This window comes from Mus pahari, chromosome 17, assembly GCF_900095145.1.
Source record: "Mus pahari chromosome 17, PAHARI_EIJ_v1.1, whole genome shotgun sequence".
NCBI lineage: Eukaryota > Metazoa > Chordata > Mammalia > Rodentia > Muridae > Mus > Mus pahari.
Genome location: NC_034606.1, coordinates 14,057,534 through 14,075,117, shown reverse-complemented (window position 1 = coordinate 14,075,117; position 17,584 = coordinate 14,057,534). Strand labels below are relative to the sequence as shown.

The 17,584-nt window shown below is 34.9% G+C and overlaps 1 protein-coding gene across 5 annotated transcripts in view; it reads left to right on the top strand.

The window, feature by feature from the left end:
• Csmd3 (CUB and Sushi multiple domains 3) overlaps positions 1 to 17,584 on the top strand; it is a 1,165,720-nt gene that overhangs the window by 1,063,094 nt on the left and 85,042 nt on the right. For all 5 annotated transcript variants that reach the window (XM_021216672.2, XM_029547950.1, XM_029547951.1 and 2 more), the window contains 4 exons: positions 7,926 to 8,006; positions 8,586 to 8,699; positions 15,676 to 15,864; positions 16,229 to 16,375. In XM_021216672.2, the coding sequence (XP_021072331.1) occupies positions 7,926 to 8,006; positions 8,586 to 8,699; positions 15,676 to 15,864; positions 16,229 to 16,375 (531 nt within the window). The remainder of the gene's footprint in view (positions 1 to 7,925; positions 8,007 to 8,585; positions 8,700 to 15,675; positions 15,865 to 16,228; positions 16,376 to 17,584) is intronic.

The window sequence follows — 17,584 nt, the reverse complement described above, 5'->3', positions numbered from 1 at the left end:
AGAGAGAGAGAGAGAGAGAGAGAGAGAGAGAGAGAGAGAGAGAGAGAGAACGAACATAATGTTTGCACTTTAGAAACAAGTGACTTTTATCCCATGTTATATTGGTGATATTTGTGCTAGACCTTCATGTCTTCCTTGGAAGTAACTGGAACATGCATTATGTAAAGGATGATACCATCTTAGTTTGATAGCTAATAATTAACACTTTCTACATTTTATAAAAATTGCAATTAAAAATAATTATATCAGTTCCCTCTTTCTTTCATCTTTCCCTCTACTTACATGTCCCCTCTTTCAAACTCCTTCTACATTCCTCATTCTCCCTCAAATTCATAGCACACACACATTTGTGTATGTTTCTATGAATATTATTTTAGTGCTGACTACTTGGTATTGGATAACCAATTATGGTGCAGATTCCTGGGAAAGAATCATTCTCCTTGTCTCAGAAGTCACTAGCTGTCCATAGTTCTGTTAAAGTTGGGATTCCAGGTGCTTCTTTTTGTTTTTGTTTTTGGTTTTGGTTTTTGGTTTTTTGAGACAGGGTTTCTCAGTATAGCCCTGGTTGTCCTGGAACTCACTCTGTAGACCAGGCTGGCCTCGAACTCAGAAATATGTTGGCCTCTGTCTCCCAAGTGCTGGGATTAAAGGCGTGCACCATCACTGCCCCCGGCTCTGTACTTCTTTCCTTCTACATCAGCACGTTTCTTGTTATTGTCATTGTCCACATCTTTTTCAGGTAAGGATATTGTTGATATATCATAAATAGCTTTATTATTGTTCTTTCCACTTTTCTTTTTATTTATTCTTCTTTCATATGTTATATCCTGACTGCAGCTTCCCCTCCCTAAACTTCTAATTCTTCCTACACCTTCCATCTTCCCAAGTTCCACAGCTCCTGTTTTTCTTCAGAAAAGAGCAAGCCTCTCCAGCTTATCAACTGACCAGGACATAACAAGACACCATAAGACTAGTCATGAACCATAGGCAACCCACTGGATGGAAAAGTTTACAAGAGCAGGCAAAAGAGTCAGAGACACAGTCACATCAATTGTTCTGAGTCCCACAAAAGCCCCAGGCTAAAATGTCTGGCCCATATGCAGAGGACAGAGGGCATATCCATGCAGACTCCATGATGGCCTTTTCAGTTTTTGTGAACTTCTATGAACCTTGCTTAGTTGGTTGTGTGAGCCATTTTTTCCTGTTATCTAAGATGTCTCTGGCTCTTTCAATCAGTCTTCCTCCTTTTCCACAGGGTTCCCTGAGCTCTGCCTAAAGATTGAATGTCAGTGTCTTCATCGCTGCCATGAGCTACTGAAAAAGATCTTTTCTGATGATAAGTGGGCTAGGGATTGATCTATGAATATAGAAGAATAGCATTAGGAATTGTTTCAATGACTATTTTTTCCTGGTGGAGTGGTCAGTCGTGTTTGATTCTACCTTCAGGTATTACATGCCTAGATGGCCAGGAACCTGAAGCTGTAGGGACTCATTATTTTAGTATACATAATCTCACAGCAGACCTGGGCCTCTGACTCATATACCTTTCTTCCTCCTCCTCCACATTGTATCTGAGCCCTGAGGGTAGGTGTTTGATAAAGACATACTATTGAGGTCTGAGTGTTTCTAAATCTCTCACTCTCTGCATATTGTCCAGTTTTTGATCTCTGTGTTAATTCCTATTTCCTGAAAGAGGAAGCACTTCTAATGATGGCTTCACCAATCATCGGTCTATGGGTATAGCAACTTGTTGTTAGTGTTTTTATTACTTTGTTCCTGTAGAAGAACAATGGAATTTGATTTTCCTCAAGGTCCATGGTGAATTGCTCAGATTTTTGGCCACCCGAGCAGTGTCAGATATTGGTTCCATCTCATGGAATGGTTCTCAAATCCAATGAGAAAATGCTTAGCTTATCCCACATTTGGCCATCCTTCACTTCATCGTATCTTGTAGGCAAGGTACCATTTGATTACAGATTTTGTAGCTGATTCATTGGTTACCTTTCATCTCTGCTAGTTAGCAGAGGATCTTCTATTACCATTGACACTTGTCAGCAGGGGGGAAGGCTCTGTATAGGCAACAGTTTGACTTCTCAGTGTTTGGTGAGATATGTAAGCATTGTTGCCAGTGATTGAATATTACCATAGATTTGTGGAAAGTAACAAATAGCCTTTGTGATATCCTGAGCTGATGGGTTGTTTCCATAGAACCCAAGATTTACACTGTTTCAAATATTTCTCAGAAAAATTCCATTTATCCTATTGATTATTCTCTGGTTATATATGTAATGCATTTTGACTTGCGTTGTATAATTTCTTGAATATTGTTCTCTCTATATAGTGTGTATTAATCCTCTAACAGATATACTGTCAGCAAAGATTCTCTGCCTTTCAAGCACTTCTTCTTCAGATAATAAGTGTTTTCTTAACTAGACGCTGGAGACATTGTATCTCTCATAACATCTCAAATTCATCAGGATGGGCACGAAAATTACTTAATGTTTTGAACATTTCTTTTGCTGTGCTGTGCTGGTAGTTTTAGGATCAACAAATACACATTTGCCATAAGATGTATTGCTAGATTATGTATTCTTGTATATTACCAGTCTAGGTGAACCAGTAAGGAATCTTTGCAATTTTGAAGCAAATTGTCCAGTGTAGAACCAGAGTGAATATATTGCTCTGGTTTTGGAGGTGGTAGAATTTTTTTTAATAGTAATGAGGATGGATCCCCAATATGGAATTTAAATGCTGTAGAATTAAAGAACTACTTCAGTAGTCATACTAATGCTAACATTCACCAGACGAGTAATAGAAAATACATCAAAATGATGTGTACCTTTCTCCATTCTAAGTTTTTAAAGTATTCTAATTCATTTTCAGTTTTATACCCATTTTATAAATGAGAAAAAAGACACACTTTTTAAAAATTTTAATTTATTGTTGTTTGAAATATATGTGTAGAGTGTATGTTTTCCATATTCATCCTCTCTTTCCATCCTCCCATTCCTCCTGGGCTCCTCACCAACAGCTCCCCTAAAATTGTGTGTGTGTGTGTGTGTGTGTGTGTGTGTGTGTGTGTGTGTGTGTGTGTNGTGTGTGTGTGTGTGTGTGTGTGTGTGTGTGTGTGTGTGTGTGTTTGTGTGTGTGTATGTGTTTGTAAGATATGAATCCAAACAGGAAAGTCTGTATATGAATGGGTGAGGGGTCATATGCTATCCATGTGTTACCTATGAGTAGCCATTAAACAAACAAAACTGATTCTCTTTCTGGTCACAGCCACCAAATATCATCATATGACAACTGGGCCCCCAGAAGCTCTTTCATCATGCTAGAATTTTTAAATAGCTAGATCTTTATACTTGTATGCAGGAGGGTGTGTACATGAATTCTTTGCTGTTTTTCTTTAAATGATATTAAACTCAGTCATTAAGAAAGTATTTATTGCTTATTCACTGAATGTTTGATGCTCCATGTCAAATACATCACTTCCAAAAAATTAGCAGTATTGCCAAAAGTCTCTCTTTTCGTGAATCTGTGTTGAGTATATAAAATGGATATGGAGTCAATAAATTTTATATTATTAAAGTAATAATAAAAGGGAATGGAATATATCACCTTAATATTATATAATAAATGGGAAGACTCTATTTAAGACAAATTATAAAAGAGAGCAAAACAAGTTGAATGATAGTTATCTAGAAGTGAAATTATTTAGAACATGAAATTGAGACATTTTGTTATCCATACTAAGCTTTTTGTTATCCATTCTGTTTTGGAGTTCTGTTGATTGATAGAGGAGCTAGGCCGCTGGCTGGTATATTTGTTTTGTTTTTTTCCCTCTAGTTTCACTTTTACTAAAACAATAATGTTGTTTAGTATTTAAGAAGAATATAGCAACCTATGTGGATGATATGCTGGTTTACATCTGTGGTTCTTGAGATTAAAATGTTCTCAGGAACTATCTGTTTCCAGATAAAGTATACGATGGTTTATAGCTTGCATTAGATTCTTTGTCAGGCTCATTTTCTATTCTTATCCATTACCAACTGTAGTTATTTTTATTTTTATTCCCATTGTAGTGAGTTTTACTTAAAATTAAAGAGATTTAGTTAGTCTAGAATTAAACAAAAATTATAGTTCCAAAAATATGACCTACATACTCTCATATCACATATCCCCAAATCATCCCTGTTTTCCCACTTTTCTCTCCCAGAGCTTTCATATACAATTAGGTTTTGTTGTTTATGTCTACATATTTTGTTATCTCTGTGAGATTTGTTCATCTCTGTAGTCTCCTTCTTTCCAAAACTCATATCAACAACAACACCACCATAATCATTCTAATCCCGAGACTACTTCTTATTTCAGCTAGTCAAATTCTGATCACTAGTTTTTTGATTTACATCTTTCTCATCCATTATCAGTGTACATATGAGAATGATTATAAGTAAGTTTTTAAGTGTAGTTCTAATGTATCATCGCATATGACAGATCGTAGGAACTCTGAGAGCTTACTTGATGCACATCTAAATGAGCCCTGGAAAGTGTTGTACAAAATGTAAAGATCTGTCAAATACTCCCATAATAAGCTGTTTATAATGCAAGAACTAATACATGGAAAGGTAAAGATAGAAGAATACAAAATTATTGAACACTCTTCACTATGATTAGAGGCTAACAAATCTTCCCTCAAAGGAAATATAGATAAAGAATTATATGTAGATAAAAGGTCCCCTAGAGGAAACATAGGAATTAAGGAAGATACCTCAAAAAAGGTACTGGGGATAATAAAGTTATTAGTGGGCCTGATCTCAGACTATAAATTCAGGCTGTAGGCCATGGTATTCAATATATATTCACTGTACATATAAGGGGAATGAGGAAAAATTACTCCAACTCTTGTTTATTTTCTGTAATTATGTATAAAATTATGATTATGTGAACAGATTTGCTCTTTTACTTTTTTGTATGTGGAAATGTGCTTATTTGTGTAAATGAATATTCCTGCAAGTGTATGCAAGTACTGCATGTGTGTGTGTGTGTGTGTGTGTGTGTGTGTGTGAGAGAGAGAGAGAGAGAGAGAGAGAGAGAGAGAGAGAGAGAGAGANGAGAGAGAGAGAGAGAGAGAGAGAGAGAGAGAGAGAGAGAGAGAAACATTTACAGGTTTGAGGTTGTATGTAGAAACCTGAAGTTTATATTGTATGTCTTTTTTGACCTGTATTCAACTTATTTGTTGATGAAAGTTCTCACATGAAACACAGACTTTACCAATTTCCTCTACTTAGTTGGCCAGATATTTCTGTAGATTTGGAGAGTTATGGCTCTACTCTGCTTGCTTGAGTAACAAGGACTTTGAATGCTGTCTAGATTAATCAACAGTTAATGATATGAAAGAGAGATACAAAACATTAAAAAACATATACACTAAATTTCAGTGTGTGTGTTCCACATTATTCCTAATAATATAGATATTTAGGTTCATAGGATTTTTGGAATAATAGTACCATGAATAGATTAAAGCAACACCTAGTATTTCCTATTTAATTCTTTAATAGATTCTTGTCCTAAGATGATGCTGGCCTAAACCCTGTTATCTTCACTTTCCAGTCACAAGTGGCAGTGTTATAAATGTGTAGATGTATGACACATCCCCTGTTTAGTTGATGTAATTAAGTTTAATGATAAGAAAAGCTGTTCCCTGAAGCAGAGACAGGACTCAAAAGTAGTTATTGTGTTTAAACATGTTTCTGCCATCCCAGAAATCTGTATGAGGCCCCTTCTTGACTTCTACCTTCTGGGGATCAGCCATAATAATTCTGTTATATTATCAATGTGAATCACTATGATCTCTTCACACCCAAATTGTGGCCATGTCTCTGTGCGTCATTATTTCTTTTTATAAGGATAACAGTCAATAAATAAAAGATACACTCCAGCTACATATTAAGAAAACTTAACTATCTATGTCTCCAATAACTGTTTCACACAACAATCTGAGATTCAAGAAAGATATCAGTGCAAGGAACACCATTCAACATGGCATAGCAAGTGTGAAAGGGTGCAAGTATGATAGTGACAGCAACAACCTCAAATTCTAGAATTATTTTAAGGAGCAGATAACCAGAAACTGAGAAAACCAAAGTACTTAGTACATCTTATATCTTATATTTAGAACAGTGTCCATATAAAATTTAAATACAGGAGTGATTTTTTAAAAATTTCTAGTCATTTTTCACTAAACTTAATAAAATATTGAGTATTATTTTCTACCCTGGGCTTTCTTGTTCATAATTCTTTGTTTTTTGGTTTGCTTGTTTGTTCGCTTTATTCTTTAGTGTCACATCTTCTCTGTTCTGTAGGGTATTACTCAGAAAAAAGTCACTGACCAACAAGTTATTTTATAAGCATACTGAAGTACAGGCAAGAAGACTTTTAAAGTACAGGTAGTAATTTACACAGGCCAATTCATTATTCTCCATTGAGTCATTCTTTCTCTCTCTCTCTCTCTCTCTCTCTCTCTCTCTCTCTCTCTCTCTCTCTCNTCTCTCTCTCATATATATATATATATATATATATATATATATATATATATATATATGTTTAGATACACACATATGTATACAAAAATTCTTTCTTTACCAGCTTCTTTACCAGCTAATCAACCTTTTATAAATGACTTCTGGTTAGATGTTAATATATCACCAAGAATCCATCACTGAATTTTGTGTGCAACATTTCTTTTCTTTTCTACCCTGAATCTGAAATGACCTCTGTGTTTTATAACTATTTAGATCTGGAAAAAAATTGCTTTATCTTAATTGCAGTAATTTCCTCTTATAGGAGTCACTCCATGTCTGGTTGATCTTCCTAAGTTTGACATTAATCCTTGCAATAGGTGAAATATAGCAGATGTAGGCTTTTAAGTAAGAAAATATTAAAATGTGTTCTCACTGTTAGTCATGTCAAATGAATTTGTTTTTGATGTAACATTCTCTACCTTTCTTTTCAGCATAAGTGGCAAAATATGACACATGTAAAACATTAATTTTCTACAATTGAAAACGCATTTCTCAATTGAAGAACCATTTAATATGTTCGAAAAATTCCCAGAGAAAACAAAATGTTAATAAAATATGCTTGTATCATTGATTTTTAGGTATCTTTGAATTAGTTTCTAAAAGACTTGGATTCAGGGACTTTGATGGTCTTTAAATAAATCTAATACCATCTTAAATGAGGATTGTTATTTTAAGACCATTATGATAATTGCAAATGCTATATTCCCACACACATATATCTCACAGGTACATTGATGTCCCAGAATGAATTAAAATTCTAAAGTTAGATGCAGTAGGTTCACAGTGAGCTCAGCAATTACAGCTTTGTGATTTGGGTACTTTAAGCCTCCTTTCAATAGTTTTCTAATTGGTAAAATGGAAATCATCATGGAACTAGTCACATAGATATAAGATAATTTTTTGAAGGTCAACTGAGATACTATTAGCAAAGTGTTTATAAGTTTGCCAATGAGTTATTAGATGTCAGTAACTTTCCTAAGGACAAGAAGTTCTATGATGGACCTTGAGACTAGACACTATTGAACAAATAAAGACACAAATGCATCTTTCTAAATTGTGATCATTCCAAGAAACAACAACAACAACAACAAATACAACAAGGTTTTAAAACCACCTAACATGATTTAGGGGTCAGAAATATAGTGTTAGACACATAGTATCTAACAACTAAAGAAGTAATTGTTTTCTACTTTGATTATAGGATTTTTTTAAATGAGTAATTGAATGTTTAAAAATAAAATATATTTTATTTTTTCAAAAAGTTTTGTGTAATTTTTCATGTACATGTATGCATTGAGCTTTTCAGGAAAGGAATAAAAATAGAGTATTTATTTTTCTTTTTAGCTTACCAACTGAGAGTGTGCCAACCTCCACCACCTGTCCCTAACGCAGAAATCCTGACAGAAGATGATGAGTTTGAAATAGGTAAAGTCTTTAAAATAATTTGCAAAAAATACCCTCCTAGCAGAACTATCTTTCTTAGAAATTAATATAAAATGTACAATTGGAACAGTCTGTCAGTTGATGGGATTTGTTAAGATTGTGAAGGAAGGAAAATTGTCAAAAAAAAAGAAAAGGAACACTAAAAACACCTATGATTGCTGTTTTTCTAGGACATTAATTTTGCTTTGTGAGCTTGAAGAAATGGTGTCTCACAACACATGATGGAAACATTAGTAATAAACAATAAATGACAATCTCTATCAATATAAGGATCGTGCCTATGTAAAACATATTATTCCCTTCTGGCCAGAGCTTCAATGTAGTTGGTATCCATCATGAAACCTGGATCAGTAGCTAATGTCTGCTTTCATTCATGGTTGGACAGTGCTTTTAAGCCTCATTTGTTCAATGTTCAAGAGTTATTCCTGTTTATAAATGATGGTATTTTAAAACTTATTGAAAATGAGTAAATGTAAAGAATTTTGCTCCTAAATTAACAGAGCTATTCAGCTACACTCTGCAGCTTGTCTGAAGGCTTCCTTCTTTCTTTTTCATTAACAGGTGATATTATCAGATATCAGTGTCTTCCAGGGTTTACACTGGTTGGCAATGCAATTCTGACATGCAGATTGGGAGAGCGACTGCAGATGGATGGGGCACCTCCAGTGTGTCAAGGTACTGATGTTTCACAGTTATTTGGTTATGGTCCAGGTTGGACTCATACTGGAGTTTCACCTGCCATTGTCTCATGAGTGCTGGGATTGCATACAAAGCAACACCTAATTTGTGGGAATTTAATTCATAAACATTTGTTTTGTATTTAAGTCAGAATAGAAAAGAATAAAAAGAAAATATTTCCAGTATTGATAATGTGACTCTGAGGTATACAATTCAATTATTTCATAGATGGGCCAATTAAAAAAATCTTTCATGTTTTCTGACATTTATTTTTTTATAATTAGCCTAATATCAGCTTAACGTATATGAAGTATTTTTTCTCTACAAGTATTACACGTAAAGAAAAAGGGGGAAAATCCCTAAGAGAAAGTCCATGGTTATAACTAATTTTATTAGGAAAAAGGTATTCTGACCACTTCCTATCGAACTTCTTATTTGCTACATGTAAGAATATGAAAATGAGGGTTCAGCAGATGGATAAACACCGAAACAAGCAAGAAAACAAGTAAGCAAGCAAGCAAATAAACAACCTTTAACTGAGCATACTACATAAGCATCACAGTGGAAGGCCAGACCAATCCTCCCAGTGACAGCAAACCATGTTCAGAGTATATCTGGGAACCTGTAAAATAATGATAAGTAGGTGTGAGTCAAACCCAGCTTGAAGAAGGCAAGAAACCCTGCATTTCAAATGGGCACTGAAAGTTTTATTAGAAAAAGCTTAGCGGAAAGATTGTCTGAATGTCTGTAGAACATGAAAGGAGACATATAAGAAAACTGGATATGGATATAAAGGAATTTACTCTGTCACCAAGGCAGTTAAAGATAGGATTTGAAAGATTAGTATATTTAAGATGTTCAACCTTTCACTGTTGATTTGTGCTGGACATAAGTCTACCTCACAGTAACTTATGATATATAGTAGCTGACTTAAATAAAATTGAACTGTTTTATTATGTTTATTATTAGTGTTACTTGGCTCATTCCTTTATTCATTTTTTTTCTCACACCCAGAAATCTATTTCCTAAACAGTAACTAGAAAACCTTAAAAAAAAAATAGTGAGACCAGTTTAACTCATATCTATTTTCACAACACCTTAGAGGCAGGAGGACTGCCCACAAATTGAAAGCCAACCTTGGGTATATACTGAGGTTGAATCCAGATTTAACTACAAAGTGGGGCTATGGCTCTTTTTTTAGCAAAAATAAATTGATTATCATTTTAATTACTAAAAGTAGAAATTAACATATGATTTCCTACCTCACTGGAATCCCTATGAAATGGTGAAGAGTTTTCAGATGAGTACATTAAATTAGCAGAAACAAAGGCAGTTATGAACTAGTCACACCGTGAGAATGTCTCGTGACTTTTGTCAGGGTTGCATGAGTATCATGAAGTTACTGAGTATTCATTCTGAAGTCTGTAACTTATATCCACAATGTGGGTGTCATTCATTCAAGTATGTTTTTCACAGTACGCTTTTCTGTAGCCAATTTAGGATTATATAGAATTCATATTCAGGTAGAGATGAAAACAAATGGAGAATGTAGGGTCTCATGCTCTCAGCGTAGGATATAGGGTATAGAAAAATACTTGTGTAGGCATAGAAAATGTGAACCATCAGGGCCATGTCACAATTTTTTCCTAGGCCAAAACATACAAGCTAAGTTGCAAACTCTTGTATAGAAAGTATCCATACTAAATCCTAATTCAATAGTTCTTACATGAAAGTGAAGAGAGGAATCTTGACAATGTTAGTATTTCACAGTCCAGGTTTTCCTGTGTTTTCAATGTCTTTGTTCTAAAATCAGAATTTTCTTGCATTAATTACAACAGAGTTCTTCTGTGTTATTATTCTTAGTTTAATATCTAATCACAGAACACTTTAGAGGCTAAAAACTATATAATTAGCCATCTTTTAGAGTATGTCTATGATATTTCTTTATGAATTAGTTGACAAGTTATTTAAGCAAAAATTTGTCTTAAAAGTTTTCAGTTAACTTACTCACAAGAGGAAATATGGAGACAAAGTGTGGAGCGGAGACTGAAGGAAAAGCCATCCAGAAATTGTCCCACCTGGGTATCTATCTCATATATAGTCACCAAACCCAGACACTATTATGCTTGCTGGCAGGAGCCTGATATTGCTGTCTCCTGAGAGGCTCTGACAGAGCCTGACAAATACAGTTGTGGATTCTCACAGTCAACCATTGAACTGAGCATGGGGTCCCCAATGGAGGAGTTATAGAAAGGACTGAAGGAGCTGAAGGGATTTGCAACCCCATAGGAGGAACAAAACCAACCAACCAGACACCACAGAGCTCCCAGGGACTAAACCACCAAGCAAAGAGTACACATAGAGAGATCCATGGCTCCAGCTGCACATGTAGCATAGGCATCAAAGGGAAGGGAGGCCCTTGGTCCTGTGAATGCTTGATGTCCCAATGCAGGGGAATGCTAGGGTGGTGGTGTGGGAGTAGGCATGTGGTTGGGGGAGCATCCTCCTGGAGACAGAGGGGAGGGAGGATGGGATGGGGGTTCTCAGAGAGGAAATCAGGAAGGTGGAAAACATTTGAAATGTAAATAAACAAAATAACCAATAAAATAAAAAAGGAAAAACAAAAACAAAAAAACAAAAATAAACTAAAAAAAGTTTTCAGTTAAAATTCACAAAATTTCCAAAGTACTAAACACTTTAAAATTTTCCAAATCTATAGTTTTCAATTTATAAATTATTTTTTATTTTTTCTAAAAGAAGGATTATTATTTTCATATTTGACACTAGATCATACTTATACATAACAATAGTATATTTATTATATTTTATAGAAGCATATAAAATTGGAAATTAATGCTAGACCATTAAAATCTTTTAAAATCTTTTTAATTTTCCCACAAGAGTCATTTTACATTTCTATAATTCATTTCTTACTTACTTTTTGTATTCTTATACTATATCCAAACATTAATTCAAAATATTAAATTGTCTAAAATATTAAACCTCACCCTCTAACCTATTAATATGAAACCATCAATCTATTTAAGTTAATTTTATTCATTATATTTTATATTTCAGGCATAATTTATTTAAACAGATTAATTACTTTGATTCAGTGAGATCTAATGCCAAAATTTAGAACTACATGCATGCTAGTTGAATCAAAAAATGTCATGTGATTGATTTTTAGTCTATCAAAACCTTAAAAATTATGAATTCCAATGTTTCTATAATCACTGCAATCTCCTCAGTAAAAACATAGGAAGAGTGGTACAACCTTTCTTTTTTTTACATTGACTATTTTTTTTAAATCAGATTTTTTTAAATTTATACTTCAAAGTTATCCCCTTTCCTGGTTTCCCCTCTGAAAATGCCCTATCCCCTCCCACTTCCTCCTGCTCACCAACTAATACACACCTGCTTCTCTGTCCTGGCATTCCCCTATCCTGGGGCCCATCAGGAGACCAAGGGCCTCTCCTCTCACTGATGACTGACTAGGCCATCCTTTGGTACATATGCAGCTAGAGCCATGAGCCCCACCCTGTGCATTATTTGGTGGTGGTTTCGTCCCTGGGAGCTCTGAGGGTACTGGTTAGTTTATATTGTTGTTATTCCTATGGGGCTTCAAACCCCTTCAGCTCCTTAGGTATTTTTCTCTAGCTCCTTCATTGGGAATCCTGTGCTCAGTCCAATGGATGGCTGTGAGCATGGGCACAGGGGGAAAAAATTCCTGAACAGAACACTAATGGCTTGTACTGTAAGATCAAGTATCAACAAATGGGACCTCATAAAATTGCAAAGCTTCTGCAAGGCAAAGGACACTGTAAACAAGACAATGAGGTAACCAACAGATTGGGAAAGAATCTTTACCAATCCTAAATCCGATAGAGGGCTAGTATCCAAAATATTCAAAGAACTCAAGAAGTTAGACTCCAGAGAATCAAATAACCCTATTAAAAATGAGGTACAGAGCTAAACAAAGAATTCTCAGCTGAGGAATACCGAATGGCTGAAAAGCATCTAAAATAATGTTCAATATCCTTAGTCATCAGGGAAATGCAAATCAAAACAACCCTGGGATTCTACCTCATACCAGTCGGAATGGCTAAGATCAAAAACTCAGGTGACAGCAGATGCTGTCAAGGATGTTAAGAAAGAAAACACTCCTCCATTGCTGGTGGGATTTTTTTTTTTTTAAAAAGACAATTATTTATTTATATTATATGTACATTGGTGTTTTGGCTACAACTATGTCTAGGTAAGGGGGTTGGGCCCCGGAACAACAGTTAGAAAGAGTTGTGAACTGCCAGGTGAGTGCTGGGAATTGAACTTTGGTATTCTGAAAGAGAAACCAGTGCTCTTAACCACTGAGCCAACTCTCCATTCCTCAACCTAAAGTTAAAAGCATGTAACAGTGTTAAAAAAGGATGCTCCTAGCCAACCATTGAACTAATCACTTGGTCTCAAATAGAGGAGAAAGAAATAGCACAGAAGGTTCTGAAGGGGATTTCAACCCTATAGGAAGAACACCAATATTAACCAACCAGAGCTCCCAGGGTCTAAACCACCAACCAAGGACTACACATGGAAGGAACCCATTGCTCCAGCATTATATGTAGCAGAGGATTGCCTTGTCTAGCATCAATGGGATAAGAAGTCCTTGGTCCTGTGAAAGCTTGATGCCCCACTCTAGGGGAATGCGAGGGAGGGGAGACAAGATGGGGGCACACCCTCACAGAAGCAAGAGAAGGGGGAATTGGATAGGTAATTTCTGGGTGGGGGAAACCAGGAATGGGGATAAAATTTGAAATGCTAAAAAGGCAACCAACAGATTAGGAAAAGGTCTTTACCAATCCTAAATCTGATAGAGGGCTAATATTCAATATATACAAAGAACTCAAGAAGTTAGACTCCAGAAAACCAAATAACCCTATTAAAAAATAGGTTACAGAGCTAAACAAAGAATTCTCAGGTGAGGAATACCGAATGTCTGAGAAGCTTCTGAAAAAAATGTTCAACATCCTTAGTCATCAGGAAAATGAAAATCAAAACCACCTTGAGATTCCACCCAACACTAGTCAGAATGGCTAAGATCAAAAACTCAGGTGACAGCAGATGCTGGTGAGGATATGGAAAAAGAGGAACACTCCTCCACTTCTGGTGGGATTGCAAACTGGTACAACCAATCTGGAAACCAGTTTGGCAGTTCCTCATAAAATTGGACATAGTAGTACCTAAGGACCCAGCAATACCACTCATGTGCATATACCCAGAAGATGTTCCAACATGTAATAAAGACACATGATCCACTATGTTCATAGCAGCCTTATTTATAATAGCCAGAAGCTGGAAAGAACCCAGATGTCCCTCAATAGAGAAATGGATAAAGAAAATGTGGTACATTTACACAATGGACTCCTATGCTGCTAATATAAACAATGAATTTTTGAAATTCTTAGGCAAATGGATGGAAGACAATGATCTTGAGTGAGGTAACCTAATCACAAAAGAACACACATGATATGCCCTCACAGATAAGTGAATATTAGCCCAGAAACTCAGAATAACTAAGATACAATTTTCAAAAACATATAAAACTCAAGAAGGAAGACCAAAGTGTGGATACTTCGGTTCTTCTTAGAAGGGGTAACAAAACACCCATAGAAGGAGTTCCAGAGACAAAGTGTGAAAAAGAGACTGAAGGCATAATCATCCAGAGACTGTCCCACCTGAAGCTCCATCCCATAAACAGCCACCCAAACCAGACACTATTGGAGATGCCAAAAGAGCTTTCTGACAGGAGCCTGATATAGCTGTCTCCTGAGAGGCTCTGCCATTGCCTGACAAATACAGAAATGGATGCTCTCAGCCATCCATTGGACGGAGCACAGGGTCTCCAGTGAAGGAGCTAGAGAAAATACCCAAGGAGCTGAAGGGGTGCGCAGTCCCATAGAAGAAACAACAATACGAACTAACCAGTAACCCCACAGCTCCCTGGTACTAAACCACCAATCAAAGAAAACACACAGAGGGTCTCATTCCTCTAGCTGCATATGTGGCAGAGGATGGCCTAGTCAGTAATCAATGGAAGGAGAATCCCTTAGTCCTGTGAAGGTTCTATGCCCCAGTATAGGGGACTGCCAGGAAGTGGGAGTGGATGGGTTGATGAGCAGGGAGAGGTGGGAAGGAATAGAGGGTTTTTAGAGAGGGAAGTAGGAAACAGGATGACATTTGAAGTGTAAATAAGGAAAATATCCAATAATGAATAAATAAATAAATAAATAAATAAAGTAAAATATCCCATAAAGACTAAAAAAAAAAATATGCTTTGTTATAGTCATGTCCTTCATTTAAATAGAATGTTTGATTTATGCAAGCTTTAAACATCTTTGATGTATATGGATGCATTTATGAACAATGTGACTCAGTGAACAACTTTACACTGAAAAACGCTATACTCTTTTTATATTATCTTTTAGATGACATCTTTGGTGTAATAAAGGCCTTATAATTTAGATATTCTCTGTCTTCAAACCCAAATTAAAATAGATAAATTCATTATTTGTTCTAACATTCAAATAATGTAAACACAAGAGTTAGAATAATTAAAATTATTGGGGGTTAGGGTTAGGGTCAGGGTTAGGGACAGAGGGAAATATAAAAGAGTAGAAGGATAATTGGGAAAGTGTAAAGAATTAAAAATGTATTATCTTTTTCATGTAACTATTTCCCGTAAGTACATTTTTGATGTGATAGAAAGAACATATAAATACAATAAATTTTAGGGCTTCGCTTCATATTTTAATTAGTACCTTAACAGAACTGGTGTTTAACAGGAATTAGCTTTCTTTAACAATAATATAAATCAGCTATTATTTTCTTTGTAGTTAATGAACATAAACATGCATTTAGTCTTAAAAATACAACTTTTGTTTATGTTCCAAAAGTCTTATAATGATGCCTTCTTTTACAGTGCTCTGTCCTGCCAATGAACTACGACTAGATTCTACAGGAGTCATACTGAGTCCTGGATATCCTGACAGTTACCCAAATTTGCAGATGTGTGCGTGGAGCATCTCAGTGGAAAAGGGTTATAACATCAGCATGTTTGTAGAATTCTTCCAGACAGAAAAGGAGTTTGATGTTCTTCAGGTGTATGATGGTAACCATGGGTTATATTTCCTGAATAATCATAAATTTAGTCAAAATATCCAAACTGTACATGTGCATGTTCAATACAAACATTTGCTTTTATCCTATAGATATTTTTAATGACATAGACTCCATTCTACATGAAGAATATAGTATCCCTGATAATTGTTGTGAATTGAAGTTTAAAGAAAACATTAAAATACTTCACATTTTGTCATTTAACATTTTTGTATTAGTTTTCCCTTATTATTGATAAGGTGCATTGGGTATAAAAAAACCTTCAATACTTAATACTATAAGAATATAAACACGAGAGATAAATGAGAATATAATCATTTATTTATATTTATATTATATTATTTTTCTCTCCAAAGGACCAAATATTCAGAGTCCAGTGCTTATTACTCTCAGTGGAGATTATTCATCTGCTTTTAATGTAACAAGCAATGGTCATGAAGTATTTCTTCAATGGTCTGCAGATCATGGCAACAACAAGAAAGGCTTCAGGATAAGATACATTGGTATGTAATGTTTGACTGTAGCAACTATCTCATTTCTGTCAACACTGAGATTGTCATTAAAGAGTTAAGATGGGGCCAAGAAAGGCTGAGCAGTTAAGGACATGGATAACAAGGATCTGTAATCTTCTCATTAGATTGCTCCTTATTTTCTGTAGTAACTCTTACTGGGGACCTGTCACATCTATTGATCTCAACTTCTGAGAAGCATATGTTCTGTGTACATAGATGCATGCATCAGACACACATAAAAATTGAGATAAACCAAAAATAGACAGAGGAATCTAACTATAAATCTCTTAAATGTTAATAAATTTACAAACCCTCCATTGTTTTTTCTTGAAAAATTGGACGTGATCTCTCTGTGCCTCAATTTCATCTGTGATGAAAAAAATTCCACTCCTTCCTTTAATTGATTTTTGCTCATACTAAAAGCCCATAGGGTGTTTACAACTTAGATCAATTATATAAATGATTAATTATAAATTAGCTGAAACTGAATGTTTGAAAATTTTCAATAGATTTGTTTCCATTAACTCTCTGAAAATAGTAACAGTGTAGTCTATGTATCATCTGATTCCTTAAATAACTAACATCAAATGGCTTTAAGCAGAAGCAATTATAAATATGTTCTTTCTGTTAGTCTCCATCTTTTGCAGTACTTGCTAAAGTATCTTAAGTGTTGAAAGACAAATCATTGAGCACAATTGAAAAACTACAATTAAAAACAAACTGACCAGGAGGGGGCAGTGAGAGGGGAAAAAGTGAATAAGTAAAATAATTTTAAAAATGTGAATTTGAAAATGTCAATATATATTTAATATCAAGATGACATCATTTTATATGTCCTCCTTTTCATAGTAAAGTATACTATTTTTAAAGTAAAGGTTGCAAGTCGGTGGTGTCTGAATATAAAATGTTCTCCATTACAGGAGGGATACATTTCTTTTCTGTACTATAAACCTAGATGATAGTAGAAGCTAGAGGAACATGTCTTTCTTCAGTGTTGAAATTATTTTTTCTAGCATGCTAATCACTGTGAATCCCTTCAACTATAAATTTTTTGTAAATAGCTTTGATACAGTTCTCAATTACGAACAATTTATGGCTTTCACTGTATAGAGTAGATACTGGCTCATTTATATGAATTTACTTATAAATTGTATACTTAAATAAATATATACATATCTTTACATATAATGTACAGATAAA